Source organism: Dryobates pubescens, chromosome 1, assembly GCF_014839835.1.
Source record: "Dryobates pubescens isolate bDryPub1 chromosome 1, bDryPub1.pri, whole genome shotgun sequence".
Classification (NCBI taxonomy): Eukaryota; Metazoa; Chordata; class Aves; order Piciformes; family Picidae; genus Dryobates; species Dryobates pubescens.
In genome coordinates, this window is record NC_071612.1 from 26617029 (window position 1) to 26635388 (window position 18360).

General features: G+C 49.3%; 1 protein-coding gene across 1 annotated transcript in view; it reads right to left on the reverse strand.

Moving 5' to 3' along the window:
- Positions 1–3044: 3044 nt before the first annotated feature.
- The window catches only part of PDLIM5 (PDZ and LIM domain 5), a 128176-nt gene continuing 112860 nt past the window's right edge, over positions 3045–18360 (reverse strand). The window contains exons 8-12 of the mRNA XM_054163119.1: positions 16986–17160; positions 10763–10943; positions 9116–9236; positions 4205–4320; positions 3045–3575 (exon numbers count right to left, since the gene is read on the reverse strand). Coding sequence (XP_054019094.1) covers positions 3486–3575; positions 4205–4320; positions 9116–9236; positions 10763–10943; positions 16986–17160 — 683 coding nt within the window. The 3' untranslated portion in view covers positions 3045–3485. The remainder of the gene's footprint in view (positions 3576–4204; positions 4321–9115; positions 9237–10762; positions 10944–16985; positions 17161–18360) is intronic.

Consider the following 18360-nt stretch of genomic DNA (forward strand, 5'->3'; position numbering starts at 1 on the left):
ACATGGCATTACTGTAAAGTGCTCTACTAAAATCTCACTTATTAAAACGGTGATAAAAATTATGTTCCTTGGAGTTGATGTCTAGAATTTGGCAGAGCTATTCAATATTCACTATGTCAGCAGTGACTCTATGTTTCCTCCTGCATTTCAACCAAATAGATAAAGGCAGGCATTCAAAGGCACAGCAGCTACCATGAAGCAGCACTCCTCAGAGCCCTTCAGGCTTTTGTCCTCGAGGTTCACTAATGACTGCAAGATTTCAAACCCACCAGCACTCTGTTACAGTTCAAAGGGGGAACTTTAGCCTAGTCCCTGACTGCAAAGGCTGGAAGTAAAAGAAATGACCATTGGATGTGAAAGGAAAACCATGCCAAGGTCTGTAGAATTCACTGGGTTGTTAATGGGATACAGAGCAGAGGCACAAACAATTGTCTCTCCCTTTTCTTCTTCTCTCCCTTGTCCCTTCTCCTTCCAGCTTCCCTCTCTCTCTCTCTCCCATGGCCTTGCCAGGGGATCTCTGTTTTGACTTCTGTGTGAGGTAACAGGAAGGAGGGGGAAGAGGTGAACAGTCCCCCTGGATCCATCCAGGGGGGTCTGATGAGTTTCTGTGCTGTTTATAAATGGTCAGCATCTATCTACTGCCCAGCTATTGGATATTCTGTACCTATTCACTGCATATCCAGATTGTAGTTTGCCTGGAAACTGAGCTTCCTTTGCTTCCATCCCACACTGAGCTGCTCTGGCAATTTTAGTTGGGGGGTAATTTTTCTCCAGATTCTTTGGAGGGGGTGGGGGTAGTGGTAATTTCAACCCACCACACATACAAATTGTAAACTGCGATTCCACTTGGAACAATGAAACTGCAAGAAATGAAAACCTCATTTTACAGACTCTGGCAAACTGGGAGAAAAAAATCCAACCAAAAATTCTATTCCTACTTTAAAAGAGGGAGGTGTGAACTGCAGAAATTCCTTGACACCTTATTCCTGTGCATTCCCATCCTTCTCCCTCATGCATGTGCAACACAGCTCCACTCAAACCCAGCATCTAGATCTCATTTCTCTTGCATTTCACCTAATTTCCAAAGCAAAAGCAGTTCATTCATGACTGGGTAAGGTCCAATTTGCATCTACCCTGCTGGTTTGCAGCCAGTCTTGCCAAAGGGTGCATCTGCAAGAGTGTGAACACATTTAACAGCTTCATGCCAGTTCTTCTGTACCACCAGAAGTTACAAACATGGAAAGAAACCCCCAAAATGTGGCAGGATCTCAAAGGTCTTTTCCAACCTGGTTAATTCTATTCTATTCTATCCTATCCTATTCTATCCTATCCTATCCTATTGAAGGCAAACAACTTGGTTGGACTGGATGATCTTTTGAGGTCCCTTCCAGCCCCTAAGCATTCTGTTGATTCTGTGAACTTCAGCAAATAAAAGTGAAACAGCCCCAAAATACAGCCCTGTCCCCCTGAATTAATAAGCAAGCCCAGTATCTTGTCATTTCATAGTCATCCATGTTTCAGCATAGCACTCTGGCTTTTCCTCCCCTCTCTCTTGCTGCCATTCCCTGCTACACCTGCTTTATTCAACCATGGCAACTATTTCGCCCATGGCTGTATGGCTAAACTCACCCTTCATATCAGGACCTAAAAACCCCAAACAAAAGCCCAGAGCACAGCAGCAAACCCAGCCAAGTGTTACTTTGCAGGCCTCCTGGGAAGAGCACTAAGGGCTAACGATTCAGCTCTGCTATCCCAGCTGAAATAAACAGCATGCAAATTCCATTTCCTTGGGGAATCTGATCTGGCCCTGAGCAGGGCCCCTTCTCTGTTGTGCAACTCTGCTGGAGAGAACTCACCCTGTGCAGAGGGCCACCACCTCTTCCCTTTCTGCCTACAATTGCTCCATGCCACTGAATCCCTAGTTTGAAGGGAAGTGGGATCTAGCTGGTCTTGCACTGACTCTCTGTATGGAGATGAGATTCCTATCAAGCCACAGAACCAGCTACACCTCGTGGCTGGCAGTAAATGCATCATGACAGCATTGTCTCCCTGCTCCCTTCCAAGAACTCAGAGACACAGAGCTGCCCTAACTCAGGACAACATGTTTTCCCTACAGCTGGAGGAAAAGAGGGAGAAATAAAACCTAAACTAATAAACATCTGATCAGCTGAGCAAGAAAGTAAATTATGGGTGCACTACCTGGCATGCCACCAACATACATATTCATGAGCTGCACAGTAAAGAATGTACTGACAGAAAAACAATGTCCTTAGCTGCACTTCAGCAGTTTCCCTCAGACAACACCACAGTCTCACACTCTGCATATAAAATGCTCAGGGCAATTTCCCCTTCCCAAGGCACTTAAAACTATCCAAAACCTGAACTACAAACCTAAAATCTGGCCTGGCATTTCCAGTACCTGAAGGGGGCCTATAGGATGGATGGAGAGGGACTGTTTACAAGGGCCTGTGGTGACAGGATGAGGGGCAATGGCTTCAAACCAGAGAAGGGAAGATTTAGATTGGATATCAGGAGGAAGTTCTTCACTATGAGGGTGGTGGAACACTGGAACAGGTTGCCCAGGGAGATGGTTGGGGCTCCATCCCTGGCGAGATTCAAGGTGAGGCCCTGGGCAACCTGTTCTAGTTGGGGATGTCCCTGCTGACTGTGGGGAGGTTGGACTGGATGAGCTTTAGAGGTGCCTTCCAGCCTGGACCATTCTATGGTTCTATGATTTCTGTCCTGTCAAGTACACTTTCAGTAGGATTTCTTTGTGGCTGGTGTTCTGGTAGCCCATGAGTTAAGGAAACCTCTCTCACTTCCTTTTTCCTCTAAGTGGCACCTTCTAAATCGTTCTTGTTCAACAGCACAGCCACCGCTCCACTTAACTTCTTCCTAAAAATCTCTTCTCTTTTGCAGACCCATCAAAGATTTCACTGCAAAGGCACAGGTACGTGTCATTGTGCAAGAGCTTTCATGTATACAAGTGTCAGCTAAGAAAGCCAGCTGCTGAACTCTACATTCTGTGTCATGTTGAGGTTCCTTTTCATGGAGCTGAAGCTGCAATGCTTCTGAAGTGAGTCGTATTGCTGAGGCCAATCTCCTTCTATTTGCTGAACAGCAGCAAAACCAAGAGGTTGAGTATCAGATATTTGCTTTTTTATAGATGTTTTGCTTCTCCTACTCAAGCAGGTTTAATGTGGTCACAAAATGATGAAACCAGTACACTTATGCAGCAAGTGCAGAGGGAAAGGCACCGCAATGTGTGGCTTGGGTGCAATCCCCAATGCCTGTCTTTTTTTGAAGCAAACCCCTAACTGCTATGCCTTTGAAAAATTAGCATACAACCCCCTCCCCCAGCTCCTAAATTTCTCTTCCATTCCAAAAAAAATCTTAGATAAATAATTTTAACCAGGAATTGAACAGAGCCATTTTAACCTTGCTTCCTGCTCAGTACACCTGTCACACGAGATCAGCTTCCAGCATCAGATGTTAATGGAGTGAGCATGTTTCTTGCACAGGGGCTTGTCCTTCTTGGAGAAGAAAGTCTGACCCTCCAAACTGTCACTGCAGACCTGAAATGGGATACAAAGAGAAAGATCACCCAGCTGAGCTGTATGCATCACACTGTCCATTGTTCAGGAAGTCCAGCCATGACACCATGCTATGCACAAATGCATTCAAAGAATGAGAATGATTACCTTTTGTCTTAGGGGTATTCTTCTGCATGTAACACTATGGGTTAATGCAAGCATAACCTTCCTATCTTTAAAACAATAGGTTCTTAAGTGAAAGCAGTTAGGTTCAGCATGTTAGAAGAAGGAAAAACCCAGTCATGAGGAGTGGGGCTTTTTGCTTTCTGCTCACACTGTGTCAGCAGTGGTACTCTGGCTGCAGTCTCTATGTCAGAGGTACTCTGGCTACATTAGAAATGCAGCCCATTCCTGCTTGGCCTTCAGTGCTTGCCCTGAGGAAGCAAACATCGTGGGTTAAATGCCAGGACACAACTCCAATCCAGGCCAGCTCCTCTGGACTGGTGCCAAAGGCTCACAATAGCAACAAGCCTTCCAAATAACTGAGAAAGTGCCTTTTGTTTGGGCTCAAAACTGAAACAAGCTATAGCTGTTAACTCCTATGTTGGCTGGGGTAGCACAAGCACTGCTCCCATGGGTGTTTGTTTGACATGCAGACCAACTATACTTACTGAGCACACAAAGCAGGTGTCATGCCAGGTGTGGCCAAGAGCTTCAAGAAACCTGTCTCCAGCTTCAATGGGGAATTCACAGCCATGACACAGGGTACCAAAGAGAGCATAGTAATCTGCAAACACACACAAGCAGATTTTAAGATGAAGCATGTGCAGAGCAGCAAGGCTGACCCCTCCTGACCCCTGTGCTTTTCTGTCATTAGCAGTGGCTTTGCAATTTCCTGGGTTTATAACACTGAATACACTGAACAAAGAGCTCCCAGATCACTCCTAGAGACCCTCCTTTCAGAGTCACAAAATCAACCAGGTTGGAAAAGACAGCAGAGATCATCAAGTCCAACCTATTACCTAATACCTAACACCTCCTGACAAGTAAACCATGGCACCAAGTGCCACATCCAATCCCTTTTTGAATACCTCCAAGGATGGGGACTCCACCACCTCCCTGGGCAGCACATTCCAAGGGCCAATCTCTCTTGCTGGGAAGAACTTTCTCCTCACATCCAGCCTAAACTTCCCTTGGCACAGCTTGAGACTGTGTCCTCTTGTTCTGGTGCTGGTTGCCTGGGAGAAGAGACCAACCCCCACCTGGCCACAACCTCCCTTCAGGGAGCTGGAGGCAGCAAGACAGTTTCCCCTGAGCCTCCTCTTCTCCAGGCTAAGCAACCCCAGCTCCCTCAGCCTCTCCTCACAGGGCTGTGCTCCAGACCCCTCCCCAGCCTCCTTGCCCTTCTCTGGACACCTTCAAGTGTCTCAATGTCCTGCTTAAATTGAGGGGCCCAGAACTGGACACAGGACTCAAGGTGTGACCTAACCAATGCTGAGTCCAGGGCAGAATGACTTCCCTGCTCCTGCTGGCCACACTGTTCCTGATGCAGGCCAGGATACAGCATAGCCAACAGAGGCTTAGCACATGTCAAAGCCAAGAGCAAAGTCTTGCTTTGGTTTAGTAAGACAGTGTTTTCTATGATGACTTCAAAATGCATTGTTATAAAGAGACATCTATCTCATCAGGACAGAACACAAGTGCTTTGGAAGAGCAAAGCCCTGTAGAGCTGCACTGCCAAGAAACAGCTTCACCACTGATAATACCACACTGGGAGGCTTGGCTGAGACACCTGAAGGCTGTGTGGCCCTTCAGAGACTTGGACAGACTGAGAGCTGGGCAGAGAGGAACCTCATGAGGTTCAACAAGGATCAGTGCAGAGTCCTGCACCTGGGTGGGAAGAATAAACTGCAGCAGCACAGGCTGGGAGGGGATCTGCTGGAGAGCAGCCCTGGGGAGAAGGAGCTGGGAGAGCATTCCCAGGTCTTGGACAACAAGTTCTGCATGGGACAGCAATGTGCCCTGGGGGCCAAGAAGGCCAATGGGATCCTGGGGGACATTCAGAGGAGTGTGTCCAGAAGATCCAGAGAGGTTCTCCTCCCTCTGTACTCTGCCCTGGTGAGACCTCATCCTGAGTACTGCATTCAGTTCTGGGCTCCCCAGTTCAGGAGGGACAGGGATCTGCTGGAGAGAGTCCAGTGGAGGGCTACAAGGATGATTAGGGGTCTGGAGCACTGCCTGGTGAGGAGAGGCAGAGGGACCTGGGGCTTTTTAGTCTGGAGAATAGAAGACTGAGAGGGGATTTAATAAATGTCTATAAATATCTGAGGGCTAGGGGTCAGGAGGGAGGGGACAGGCTCTGCTCAGTTGTCCTGTGATAGGACAAGGAGCAATGGATATAAGCTGCAGCACAGGAGGTCCCACCTCAACACAAGGGGGAACTTCTTTACTGTAAGGGCACCAGTGCACTGGAGCAGGCTGCCCAGAGAGGTTGTGGAGTCTCCTTCTCTGGGGCCTTTCCAGCCCCATCTGGATGCATTCCAGAGTGACCTGTGCTGGATTCTCTGGTCCTGCTCTAGCAGGGGGGTTGGATTTGAAGATCCTTTCGAGGTCCTTTCCAACCCCTAAGATCCTGTGAGCCTGTGAATGAATAAATGTTGCTGACTGGCCTTCATTAATCCATGCAAGCTTTAAGGGGAAGAAAGACAGCAAAAAAGTGAAGTGGCAGAACACATGGCAGCACAAAATCCCTGAAGGGCACAGATCCATGAGCATTGTTTCAGCTCTTTGCCTCCATGTTCTCAGAGAATCTTTTACTGATATCTTCCTGGTGCCAGCAGTCAAAGCCTTTTGTAAGCTGGCCTGTGGTTTGTGTTGATAAGTTTATTGGCTTTTCTTCTGAAGGAAGGGCAATAGATAAGGCAGACTGAAGGGCATCAGCTTTCTTTGGCATGCTTGCGTTGCGATACCACAGGAGCCTTGCAAGGCGTAGCTCTCCTGCAGCCACGTACCCGTGCTTCCTGCACACAGCATTTTCAAACCTGGGTTAATAACTCTGCACCTTTCAAAAAGTTCAGAGTTTGGAGCTGTTGGCACTTTTCTTGTAACTGCAGTATCACCACCCAAAACATTCTGCAGATTACAACATCTTCAAGCCAACTAAGCGCTGATGCTGTTGCAACTTCGAGTACAGATAGGAAACCCGACCCCTCCTCTGCACTGGGAAGAAGGGAACTTGGCAATGACATTTACTCTTTATTTCTCTAAAATTAGTCAGAGACTGTTAACTCCAGCTGCACTGGAAGTCTTTGGGGAATGAAGAGATGCCAAATTAACATCCAGTCAGAGAGCCAGAGCTATTACAACATGTCACTGCCCGTAACACCTCACAGAAGGTGTCTCCATTCAGCTGCGTTAGCAACTTCCTACCTCAGGCATGAACACTGTGAGAAGTGTAGCACTCTTATTTGATCCCAGTTCTCCCTGCTCACAGAAAAGTGTGGATTTGTGCACAGGAGTTGTAACAGCAGCACAAAATCAATGCTCTGCACAACCCACAGGTCGTTTGGTGAGGAGTTCAGTATTAGGAGAGTTAAAAATCCCACCCAACACAGCCATGAGCTTTCCACCCAAAGGGGAGTTATTGATTCCTTCAGCACTGGTTTTGAGCCATCAAATGGTTCCAGGATTAGGGGCTTCAGATTGCATCAGGATGAAATTTCACCCTGCTGTCACACTGGGGGATGCTGCTCATCTCTCTGTTTCCTGTGCTGCTCCACAAATTCGGTAGGACCAACACGTTACACCACTGATGTACATGAGCCAGCAATCACAGCATCAGCCAGGCCAGGAAGCACCTCCAAGACCACCCAGTGCAGCTATTTCTCCCACTCCACCAAGTCTGTCACTACACCCTGTCCCCAAGTACCACATCTAGATGGCTTTTAAATATGTCCCAGGGAGGGCAACTCAGCCACCTCCCTGGGCAGCTCTTCCAGTGCCTTACAACCCTTTCCCTAAGAAAATTCTTCCTAATAGAATCAATAAGGTTGGAAAAGACCTCAAAGATCATCGAGTCCAGCCTGTCACTCAACACCTCATGGCTACTAAACCATGGCTCCAAGTGCCACATCCAGTCGCCTCTTGAACACCTTCAGGGATGGTGACTCCACCACCTCCCTGGGCAGCACATTCCAATGGCTAACAACTCTCTCTGGGAAGAACTTTCTCCTCACCTCCAGCCTAATGTCCAGCCTAAACCTCCCCTGGCACAGCTTGAGGCCATTCCCCCTTGTGCTGTTGTTAGTTACTTGTGAGGACAGACCCATGCCTACCTCTCTACAACCTCCCTCCAGGTAGCTGCAGAGAGCAATGAGGTCTCCCCTCAGCTTCCTCTTTTGTAGCCTCACCAGCCCCAGCTCCCTAAGCCTCTCCTCACAGCCTTGTTCTCCAGCCCCTCACCAGCTCAGTTCCTTCTCTGTCCCAGCTCCAGCTCCTCGATGTCCTTCCTATGCTGCGGTGCCCAACGCTGAGCACTCAGTGCAGCATTGCAGCCTCCCCAACACTGAGTGCAGAGGGACAATCCTCTCCCTGCTCCTGCTGGCCACACTTGTTTCTCACACAGGCCAGGATGCCCCTGGCCCTCTTGGCCCCCTGGGCACACTGCTGGCTCATGTTCACCCTCTTGTTCACCCCAGGTACTTTTTCCCCTCTCCAGCCATTCTTCCCCAAGCCTGTAGCATTCACGGGGCTGTTGAGGCCCAGGTGCAGGATCTGGCACTTGGCCTTGTTGAAGCCCATACAGATGACCTCAGCCCATGGCTCCAAGTTATCCAGGTCTCTGCATCCTATTGCATCCTCTTGTAACTGTCAACACCTCACTAAAGCTGCTCTGACAGACAAATGGTGGATTCATTTTGTCTGCTTTCCTCACACTTTCAATACCTAGCACTTTCCATGGCACCCTCTGCTAATAGCTGTGGGATCAACCCAGGAGGAAATCTTAGCTACAAACAGATCATTGGGTTTCCATGCTGAATCCACTTCCTGCTCAATCCACTTCCACCTCTAGCCAAACTACAATGCTTCCTACAACAGAGCCCTGGGGCTGTTCAGTCTGGAGAAGAGAAGATTGAGAGGGGATTTAATAAATGTTTATAGATATCTGGGGGCTGGGGGTCAGGAGGGAGGGGACAGGCTCTGCCCAGCTGCACCCTGGGATAGGACAAGGGGCAATGGATGGAAACTGCAGCACAGGAAGTTCAACCTCAACATGGGGAGAAACTTCTTCATTGTGAGGGATCCAGAGCACTGGAACAGGGTGCCCAGAGAGGCTGTGGAGTCTCCTTCTCTGGAGCCTTTCCAGCCCCATCTGGATGTGTTCCTGTGTGACCTGTGCTGGATTCTATGGTCCTGATCTGGATGATCACTGGGGACTCGATGATCCCTGGAGGTCCTTTCCAACCTCTAGCATTCTGTGAAGCCCAACAAAAAGGAATTCCTCTACTCCCACCACCCCCAACCTTTATTCAGCTCTGCTTCCCCACACAGCCACAGGAGCCTCTGGCTGGGTTGCCTCTTACCTGTCTCACAGTAGGGATCACCGTCCTCTAAGTGGAAGACGTTGTTGCGGATGGGGTTGTGACAGGCCACGCACACGAAGCAGGAGACGTGCCAAGTTTGCTTCAAAGCATTTATTACTTCCTGTGTGGATCAGAGGAAGTGTTATGAACACATCAGCCTGCCATGATGCCTGGATTGTGGTGACCCTGCCTGGCGTGCCTCGAGCACTCTTTGTTTCCTACTGCTGCTCAGAGAATGGGTCGGGCACAGGCATTTCTGCTGCTGCTAACGAGGTGCTTTATTTGGGGGACATCTACTTGTCTGTCAAAAGCAGCCTCTCATTTTCAGTGTGGGTTTGGACAGGTTTAGAGACTCATTGGTTCACCTCTTCTGTTTTAATTAGGATCTCATCAACACAGGTTCCCCGACAGAAGGAAAGCAGCATCCCCAATATCTCCTCAGGTCTATGACTCTCATAGGATCACAGAATGGTCAGGCATGGAAGGGACCTCAAGGATCAGTCAGTTCCAACCCCCTGCCATGAGCAGGGACACCTCACACTACAGCAGGTTGCTCACAGCCACATCCAGCCTGGCCTTAGAAAGCTCCAGGGATGAGGCTGCCATCACCTCCCTGGGCAACCTGTGCCAGTCTCTCACCACCCTCCTGGGGAAGAACTTCTTCCTAACATCCAACCTGAATCTACCCATTTCTAGTTTTGCTCCATTCTCCCCAGTCCTATCACTCCCTGACAGCCTCAAAAGTCCCTCCCCAGCTTTCTTGCAGCCCCCTTCAGATCCTGGAAGGCCACAAGAAGGTCTCCTCAGAGCCTTCTCAATCATAGAATGGTCCAGGTTGGAAGGGACCTCCAAAGCTCATCCAGTCCAACCCCCCTGCACTCAGCAGGGACAGCCCCAACTAGATCAGGTTGCCCAGGGACTCATCCAGCCTCACCTTGAATATCTGCCTGGGAAGGAGCCCCAACCACCTCCCTGGGCAACCTGCTCCAGTGTTCCACCAGCCTCATAGTAAAGAACTTCTTCCTAACATCCAATCTCAATCTGCTCTGCTCCAGTTTGAAGCCATTGTCCCTCCTCTTGTTTCTGCAGGCATCAGCAGACATCACACAGAAAATTCTGACTGCTGTATGTTCTTTGGGAGATCTTACAGTGCCAAAAGATGGCACTGCCAGAGCCCTGTGTGACCCCAGTTGCACAGGATGCCAGGTACATTGCTGTCTGCAGTGAAGCAGGGGACTTTCAGCTGGCAAGCTCAAATTAGCAGTGGTAGTGCTGAGCAGGTTAATGCCTCTTTCTATCCACATTACCACTGGGAATGTTTCAGTATTTCACATCTAGCCAACCAATGTGTTCATCAGTGCTCACCAGAACTTCTTTTTTCCCCCCTCCCTCCAATTCTGTGAAAAGCTGCCAGTTAAAAGCAATATATTCAGGAAAACCCACAGCTACAGAACAGCTTCATGTAGGCAGGAGCTGAACATGGAAGAGCCAAAAACATATTCTAGGTGTGATGGGAGCTGCAGAGATAAGTCACAGTCTGTATGGAAGTGTGCAAACTGGGCCAGATAAAAGGGAATTCCCTGACAGAGAACCACTGGATGCTGTAGTTATTCCCACTGAAACCCAGGCCATGTGCTCATCACTTACCCCAAGGATCTTCCTCTGGCACTTGGAGCACTCGGGGGCAAAGAACTTCTCATAGCAGCCCTCGCAATAGAGTGCCCCTTTCTCTTCCACAAATCCAATGTAAGCCATGGAGGTTTTGCAGTGGGCACAATTAAACTCCTCTGGGTGCCAGGACTTGCTCAAAGCCACCAAGAAGGGTCCTCTGATTAGAAAAAAAGAGGTTTTGTCAGTAAATGTCCCTGGATTGGCTCCTGCAAAAGGTGTTAGTAGGCTTACCACACACAGACTCCTCTGTGCCACTACCATACTGCTTCATGAACACCCACTGCTCCATCCCCCTTTCCTCCTGAAGGTCCAAGAAAGCATCAAGTGTTGACTGTATCTATTCCCAGTGAATTGTCTCCCACAATAAACACCAATTCTTCTCTTGGCTCCACTGCATTTCAGAAATCTCATTTCTAGAGCTACCTTACAGACACTGCAAAAGTGGCTGCTAGGGAGGTGAAGGGGAAGGATGTTCCCAATGCTCCAAATTATTGCCATCTACTGCAAACAGGTATTTGACTCAGTGATACAATCAACTCTCAGTGTGCATTCAGAGGCCACAGATGCAGACTTGACTCCATTAATTATAGAACCATTAAGGCTGGAAAAGTCCTTTAAGATCATATCCAACCATAACCTAACTACCATGACCACTAAACTGTATCCTGCAGCACCACATCTACAGCTTCTTGAACACCTCCAGGAATGGCAACTTCACCACCACCCTGGGCAGCCTGTTCCAACACCTCACCACTCTTGCATCAAAGAAGTTCTGCCTAATATCCAATCCAAACCTCCTCTAGCACAACTTAAACCCATTTCCTCTCATCCTGTCACAAGTTACTTGGGAGAAGAGACCAACACCAGCCTTACTACAACCTCCCTTCAGGTAGTTCTGGAGAGCAGCAAGATCTCCCCTTAGCCTTCTCTTCTGCAGACTAAACAACCCCAGCTCCCTCAGCTTTGGATGACACCTTCCAAACCCCTCACCAGCCTCATTTGCTCTTCTCTGGATGTGCTCCAGAACCTCAATGTCTTTACTGTACCCTGGTGCCCAGAACTGAACATAGTACTTAAGCTGTGGCCTCACCAGGGCCAAGTACAGGAGAGGCACAATCACTTGCCTACTCCTGCTGGACACAGGCCATGATGCCATTGACCTTCTTGGCCACCTGGGCACACTGCTGGCTGATGTTCAGCCATCCACCAGCACCCCCAGAGCCTCTTCCACCAGGCTGCTTTCCAGCCACTCTTCCCCAGGCCTGCAGCCTTGCTTGGGGTTGCAGGACCCAGCACTTGGTCTTGATGGAACTCATTAAGAGCCAGCAACATCAGTTTCTTGTGAGAGAGAAATGCAATTGCTGTCCTTCTCCAACAAATTTCTCAGTGACTACCCCTTCCTGGTTCCTGCTGGGGAAGAGGCTCTGGTTCTTGCTGGGGAAGAGGCTCTGGTTCTTGCTGGGGAAGAGGCTCTGGTTCGTTTCTTTGGGGTTTGTTTTGGTTTGTGGTTTGTTGGGTGGGGTTTTCTTTTGGGGGGGAAGTCTTCCTGTTCTTATTTTTTTCTTTTCCTTTTCATTCAGAACCCAGTTAAAATAGGACCATCTTCCAATACAGAGCCTCCTCTCTCAAGTGCAACCACAAACTAATGATGCTTTCAATGTAGTTTGCCTGGCTAACGGAACACAGTTCACAGGCAAGATGAACCTGGCTATTTCTCAGTCAACAAAAAAGTCCCAATTTGAGATACATCCACCTTCTGAGACCACAAACCTACTGAATCTGAAGCAGTTTTTCCTACTGAGTGTCAGTGATTGGGAGGAAAGCAGTGAAGAAGGGCTCCTGGAGTGCAGCTCGTAGCCCTTTAAGGAGGAAGCTGGGCTCAAGCTCAGCGCTCCGGCCCTGGCTCCCAGCGGATGCCTGAGCAGCGCAAACACTGACCTAACCCAATACCCTCCTGCTGCTCTACAAGCACCTTTTTACATCACTGCCCTTTCAGTTATGTACTGATCAAACAATACAAGCCCTTATGTACAACAAAGTGCTCTCAGTGCGCCGTGTCAGCACAGGCTAATGGAAGCGATCCATTAACACACAGCTGACACCGAAGAGGCTCTCCTGGCTCCAGGTAGGATTGAGTTTCTGGCCATCTGCACTGGAATGATAGGCTCAGTTAGCTCTACACTGGGAAGCAAGCACCCTGCTGAGGGGAGGGGAAAGAACTTTTACAGCCTCTGCTGCATGGAGCTCTACAGAGTTTACAGCTCTGCCACGTTGAAGTTACCATTCAGAACAGCTCACAGGCACTTAGAAGGATGGGCAACAGCCTCAGAATCTACAGTTTCTTTTTCAGGTATCTGTGGCTGTGCCCTGCACAATGCCTCTGAGGTGTTCCATTGGGGGGCTGGCTCCTTCTGCACTTGTGTCCAGAAGAGCACTTTCCAGATCCAGTTTTACTTCTAATCGAGCTGTAGTTTAAATGTGTCGAGCTGAAGGTGCAGCTTAGTGATCCCAGCAATGACTTAAAAGCTGCCCCAAGGCACAGGGGAAAAAGAATGCACCTCTATCTAAGGCCACTCTCACATGCTAACCATTTCAGGACAGGTTTCTGGCATCCCCACTTAGACCCTGTGAACCAAACTCACAGCTGGAAGCAAGCAGCAGTTGTTTGCTTTGCTGTCTGCCTGTGGGGTTTGTTTGTTGGTTCGTTTCAAAGGGATTCTGACGTATACAGAACGGTGTCTACAGGAACCTTTGTCCCAGAGGAACACCAAGTGCATGAGTTTGGTAGCCACATGAAACATCTGGGCTCTGCCTGCAGCAGTGCTAGAGGAGCAGCCTGCAAGGAGTAAAGCCCAGGGAATAGAATCACAATGTCACTATTGTCACACTTGTAACTGAACAGAGCTTCATCAGCACTGTTAGGATGTATTGATACCCTGATAACCCAGCTTCTCCTGGGGCTTTTCTTATCACAGCAAGCTAGAGCTGAACGTTGTGGGCTAGAGAGATCAAAAGGATTTTCACAATCACTTCAGACTTAACCATAGCACAGTCTGCATTCTGGGGATTTTCCTTTCTTGTTTTTCCTCCTCACTTGAAAACTGCCACAGTGCATGATTTCTGTGCAGGAGAGGCTGAGGGGAAGCACCACTCACACCTACTCCCATTAAAGGAAAGGAGAAAAGGTGATAAAGCCAAATCACTATTCACAAGCAGACACACCAAAGAGTATATTCTCAGCGGGGAGGATCATAGATCACAGGCTCACAGGATGTCAGGTGTTGGAAGGGACCTCCAGAGATCATCCAGTCCAAGCCCCCTGCCAGAGCAGGACCAGAGAATCCAGCACAGGTCACACAGGAACACATCCAAACAGGGCTGGAAAGGCTCCAGAGAAGGAGACTCCACAACCTCTCTGGGCAGCCTGCTCCAGGGCTCTGGGAGCCTCACAGTGAAGAAGTTCCTCCTCATGCTGAGGTGGAACCTCCTGTGCTGGAGTTTCCACCCACTGCCCCTCATCCTGCTCCAGGGCATGAGTGAGCAGAGGCTGTCTCTGTCCCTTCCTTCCTGACCCCCAGCCCTCAGATATTGATATTGATCAGATCCCCTCTCAGTCTCCTCCTCTCCAGACTGGACAGCCCCAGGGCTCTCAGCCTCTCCTCACAGGGCAGTGCTCCAGTCCCTTCAGCATCCTTGTAGCCCTCTGTAGGACTCTCTCAAGTAGATCCCTGGGAGATCCTGGAAAACACCTTCGAACTGCAAAGGAATTATGACTGCCTGGGAACCAGAAGTCTTCATGAGGAAAGAGCAGAAATTTGTCAGGTTGTCCCAGCAAGCAGATCATGGGGAGTTCAGTTTGCCTCCAGCTTTGATTCTTTTTGAGAAGGAAAGAAAAGCTTACTTAATGAAGCCTTGTAAAAAAACCCCTGGAATCTTCAGACAATCACTGAATGAATAATTAAAGAGATATTAAAAACTCATAAGATGTCTCTAAGAAATGGCTTTAGCTCTCCCAGCCACGGTCATTCTATGCCTAAGTGTAAAGTAACCAACTCCACAATGCATTTGGGCTTCAAAACAGATGTACAATGCAATGCCACTTGATCCTCCTCCTCCCTTTTCATAGGTAAGGCTATCCACTAAGGGCATGAACTGTAATTATGCTGAAGCTTCAATTCAAAGTGCCACTGCAATCTTTCAGCCCCACTGTACACTGCACACATGAGGCACGGCTGGCATAATGCACCCCAAGTCATCCTCAGGTGACACAATGCTTGCTTTGAATAATTGAGGGGGCATGTAACATATGAAGAAAAGTAAGGATTGAAATGCCAGCAGCAAATTACAAAGAAGTTAAACATGGGGATCAGTTACTATTCATGAAGAGGTGTCACTTACTACAGGTGGCAATAGCTTAAGTACTGTCAAGTAGGGCTGGCTCCGCAGTTTCTCCTCATGTGTGCACTAAGGAGCAAAGGTTGCTCCACTGACCAATACCTCCCTGACTCACCTCCTTTTTAATGGTGGGAAAGCAGGGAGTAGCAGCAAGTGATTTAAGGGCTGACATGAGGGGTTGGCTCCTCAGGAATGATCTGTGGACAGTGGTTTGATCAGGCTGCCCAGGGCCTTGTTAAGGTTGGAATAGACCTTTGAGATCGAGTCCAACCTGTCACCCAACACCATCTAATCACTTAAACCATGGCACCAAGTGCCTCATCCAGCCTCTTCCTAAACACCTCCAGTGATGGTGACTCCACCAGCACCCTGGGCAGCACATTCCAATGGCAAACCTCTCTTTCTAGGAAGAATTTCTTCCTAACACCCAGCCTAAACCTCCCCTGGCACAGCTTGAGACTGTGTCCTCTTGTTCTGGTGATGCTTGCCTGGCAGAAGAGACCAACCCCCACCTGGCTACAACCTCCCTTCAGGGAGTTGGAGAGAGCAAGAAGGTCTCCCCTGAGCTTCCTCTTCTCCAGGCTAAGCAACCCCAGCTCCCTCAGCCTCTCCTCACAGGGCTGTGCTCCAGACCCCTCCCCAGCTTTGTTGCCCTTCTCTGGACACCTTCCAGCATCTCAACATCTTTCTTAAACTGAGAGGCCCAGAACTGGATACAGTACTCAAGGTGTGGCCTGACCAGTGCTGAGCACAGGGCAGGATGAGCTCCCTGCTCCTGCTGGGCACACTATTCCTGATGCAGGCCAGGATGCCCTTGGCCTTGGCCAGCTGGGCACACTACTGGCTCATGTTCACCTTCAGTATCAACTCCAACCATTAACCCAGCACTGCCAAATCCACCACTAAGCCATCAGCACCACATCTACACATCTTCTAAATACCTCCAGGGATGAGGATTCAAACTCAAATGTTTGGGAAACCTTTCAGTGAGGAATTTTTTCTTAATGTCCAACCTGAACCTTCCCTGGCACAACTTGAGGCCATTTCCTCTCATCCTATCACTTATTATTACGGAGCAGAGACCAACACCCAACTCACTACAACCTCCTCGCAAGTAGTTGTAGGGAGCAGTAAGGCCTCCTCTCAGCCTCATTTCCTCCAGGCTAAACAGCCCCAGTTCCCTCAGCTGCTCCTCATCAGACTTCTTCTCCAGGCCCTTCACCAGTTTGGCTGTCCTTCTCTGGACCAGCTTCAGCACCTCAACATCTTTCTTGCGGTGAGGGGCCCAGACTTGAACACGACATTCAAGGCACGGCCTCATCAGCACTGAGCATGTGAGGCCAATCACTTCCCTAGTCCACCAGCCACCCTCTTTCTAATCTCAGCCAGGATGCTGTTGGCTTTCTTGGCCACCTGGGCACACTGCTGGCTCATACTGACCAACACCCACAGGTCCTCCTCTGCCAGGCAGCTTTCCAGGCACTCCGTCCCAAGCCCACAGGTGTCACACAGGGTCGTTGTGACCTGGCACTTGGCTTTGTTGAACTTCGTACCATCGGCCTTAGGCCACTGATCCAGCCTGTCAGGGTCCCTCAGCAGGGCCCCTCCAACCCTCCAGCAACCCAACTTGTGTCCTCTGCAAGCTTACTGGATGTGCCCTTGCCTCTCTCATCCAGATTACTACTAAAGGTATTAAGGAGAGCCGGCCCCAATACTGAGCTGCCAACAGGATCTGACTCCATTCGCCACCACTCTTGGGGCTCAGCCACCCACCCAATTGCCAACCCAGCGACAAGATACAGACCTGATGACTTGATTGCAGTGTGCACACATGGGAGTGCGTTTTCCTGCTGGAATGTGCTCTGCCCTCTGAACCAGAGTGTCTTGTTCATTTAGCTGAGGTGCTGTTGCCAATGTTTCACTCGGGGCAGTCGTTCCAAGAGGTTTAGTACTGTTTGATGTCAGTCCGCTGGCAGGAGCTGGGCAAGGGAACATCAAAACCACCTTTCAGTACCAAGCAGAATATCCCAAAATACAAGCAACCAGCACTATTTGCCTAAAATCTTGGTTTGGTCTAGATCAGCCTCCTGTGGTGGGTTGAAATTCTGCCCCCCCAACATTAGCTTTGCCAGACCAGCTCAGTTAGAAGCAAATGAAAGCTGTATGTACAGACAAAACTACACCCTGCAATGGATGTGTACAAGATACACAGCCTCATTGCCCTTCTCTGGACATGTTCAAGTCTCTCAATGCCCTTCTTAAACTGAGGAGCCCAGAACTGGACACAGGACTCAAGGTAGGGCCTAACCAGTGCTGAGTACAGGGCACAATGACTTCCCTGCTCCTGCTGGTCACACTATTCCTGATCAATGTCTATCAATAGCTGAGGGGCAAGGGGAGGGGACCAAGCTCTTTTGGGTGCTGCACAGCAATAAGCCAAGGAACAATGGAGACCAACTTGAACAGAGAAGGTTTCAGCTCAACATGAGGAGAAACTTCTTTACAGTGAAGGTGGCAGAGCCCTGGAGCAGGCTGCCCAGAGAGGTTGTGGAGTCTCCTGCTCTGGAGCCTTTCCAGCCCCACCTGGATGCATTCCTGTGCAGCCTACCCTGGGTGATGCTGCTCTCGCAGGGAGTTGGGCCTGATGATCTCTGGAGGTCCCTTCCAAGCTCTATCATTCTATGGTCTGCTCTACCCTGAGCACCAGAGAGGCCTGAGTTGTCTGCAAGTCATGAAGTGATCCCTGTGGTGAAATGCTGGGAGTTTGGGAGACTTCATCATCACTCTCCTTAATTCAACCACCTAAAGCAGTGCTGATTTGCATTTGTGTATTGTCACAGCTGGCTTCTCTAAATCAGAAAACACTCTGTACCTGACTGCTAACTTTCTACTTTAGTAGGTTTAAGTCCAGCAAAGCTCCAGTGTTTGCTCTCCCTGAACTCCTTGGTCTGGTTAGTTTAATGTTTAACACAGTTTTAGGCAAGGTAGAGAAGGGGGTTTGGGGTGGGTTTTTTTCACTTCTTCAACAATCCCCGTGTGACTTTGCCCTTGTTAGGCTAACAATAGGCTGTTCCATTGCTGAGCACATGGCTAACTGCAAACACTGGCCACAGCTTTGGAAGACAAAGGGAGAGAGGCGGATATGCCTGCGGTGGTGCCAAAGTCACACTGACAGAGGC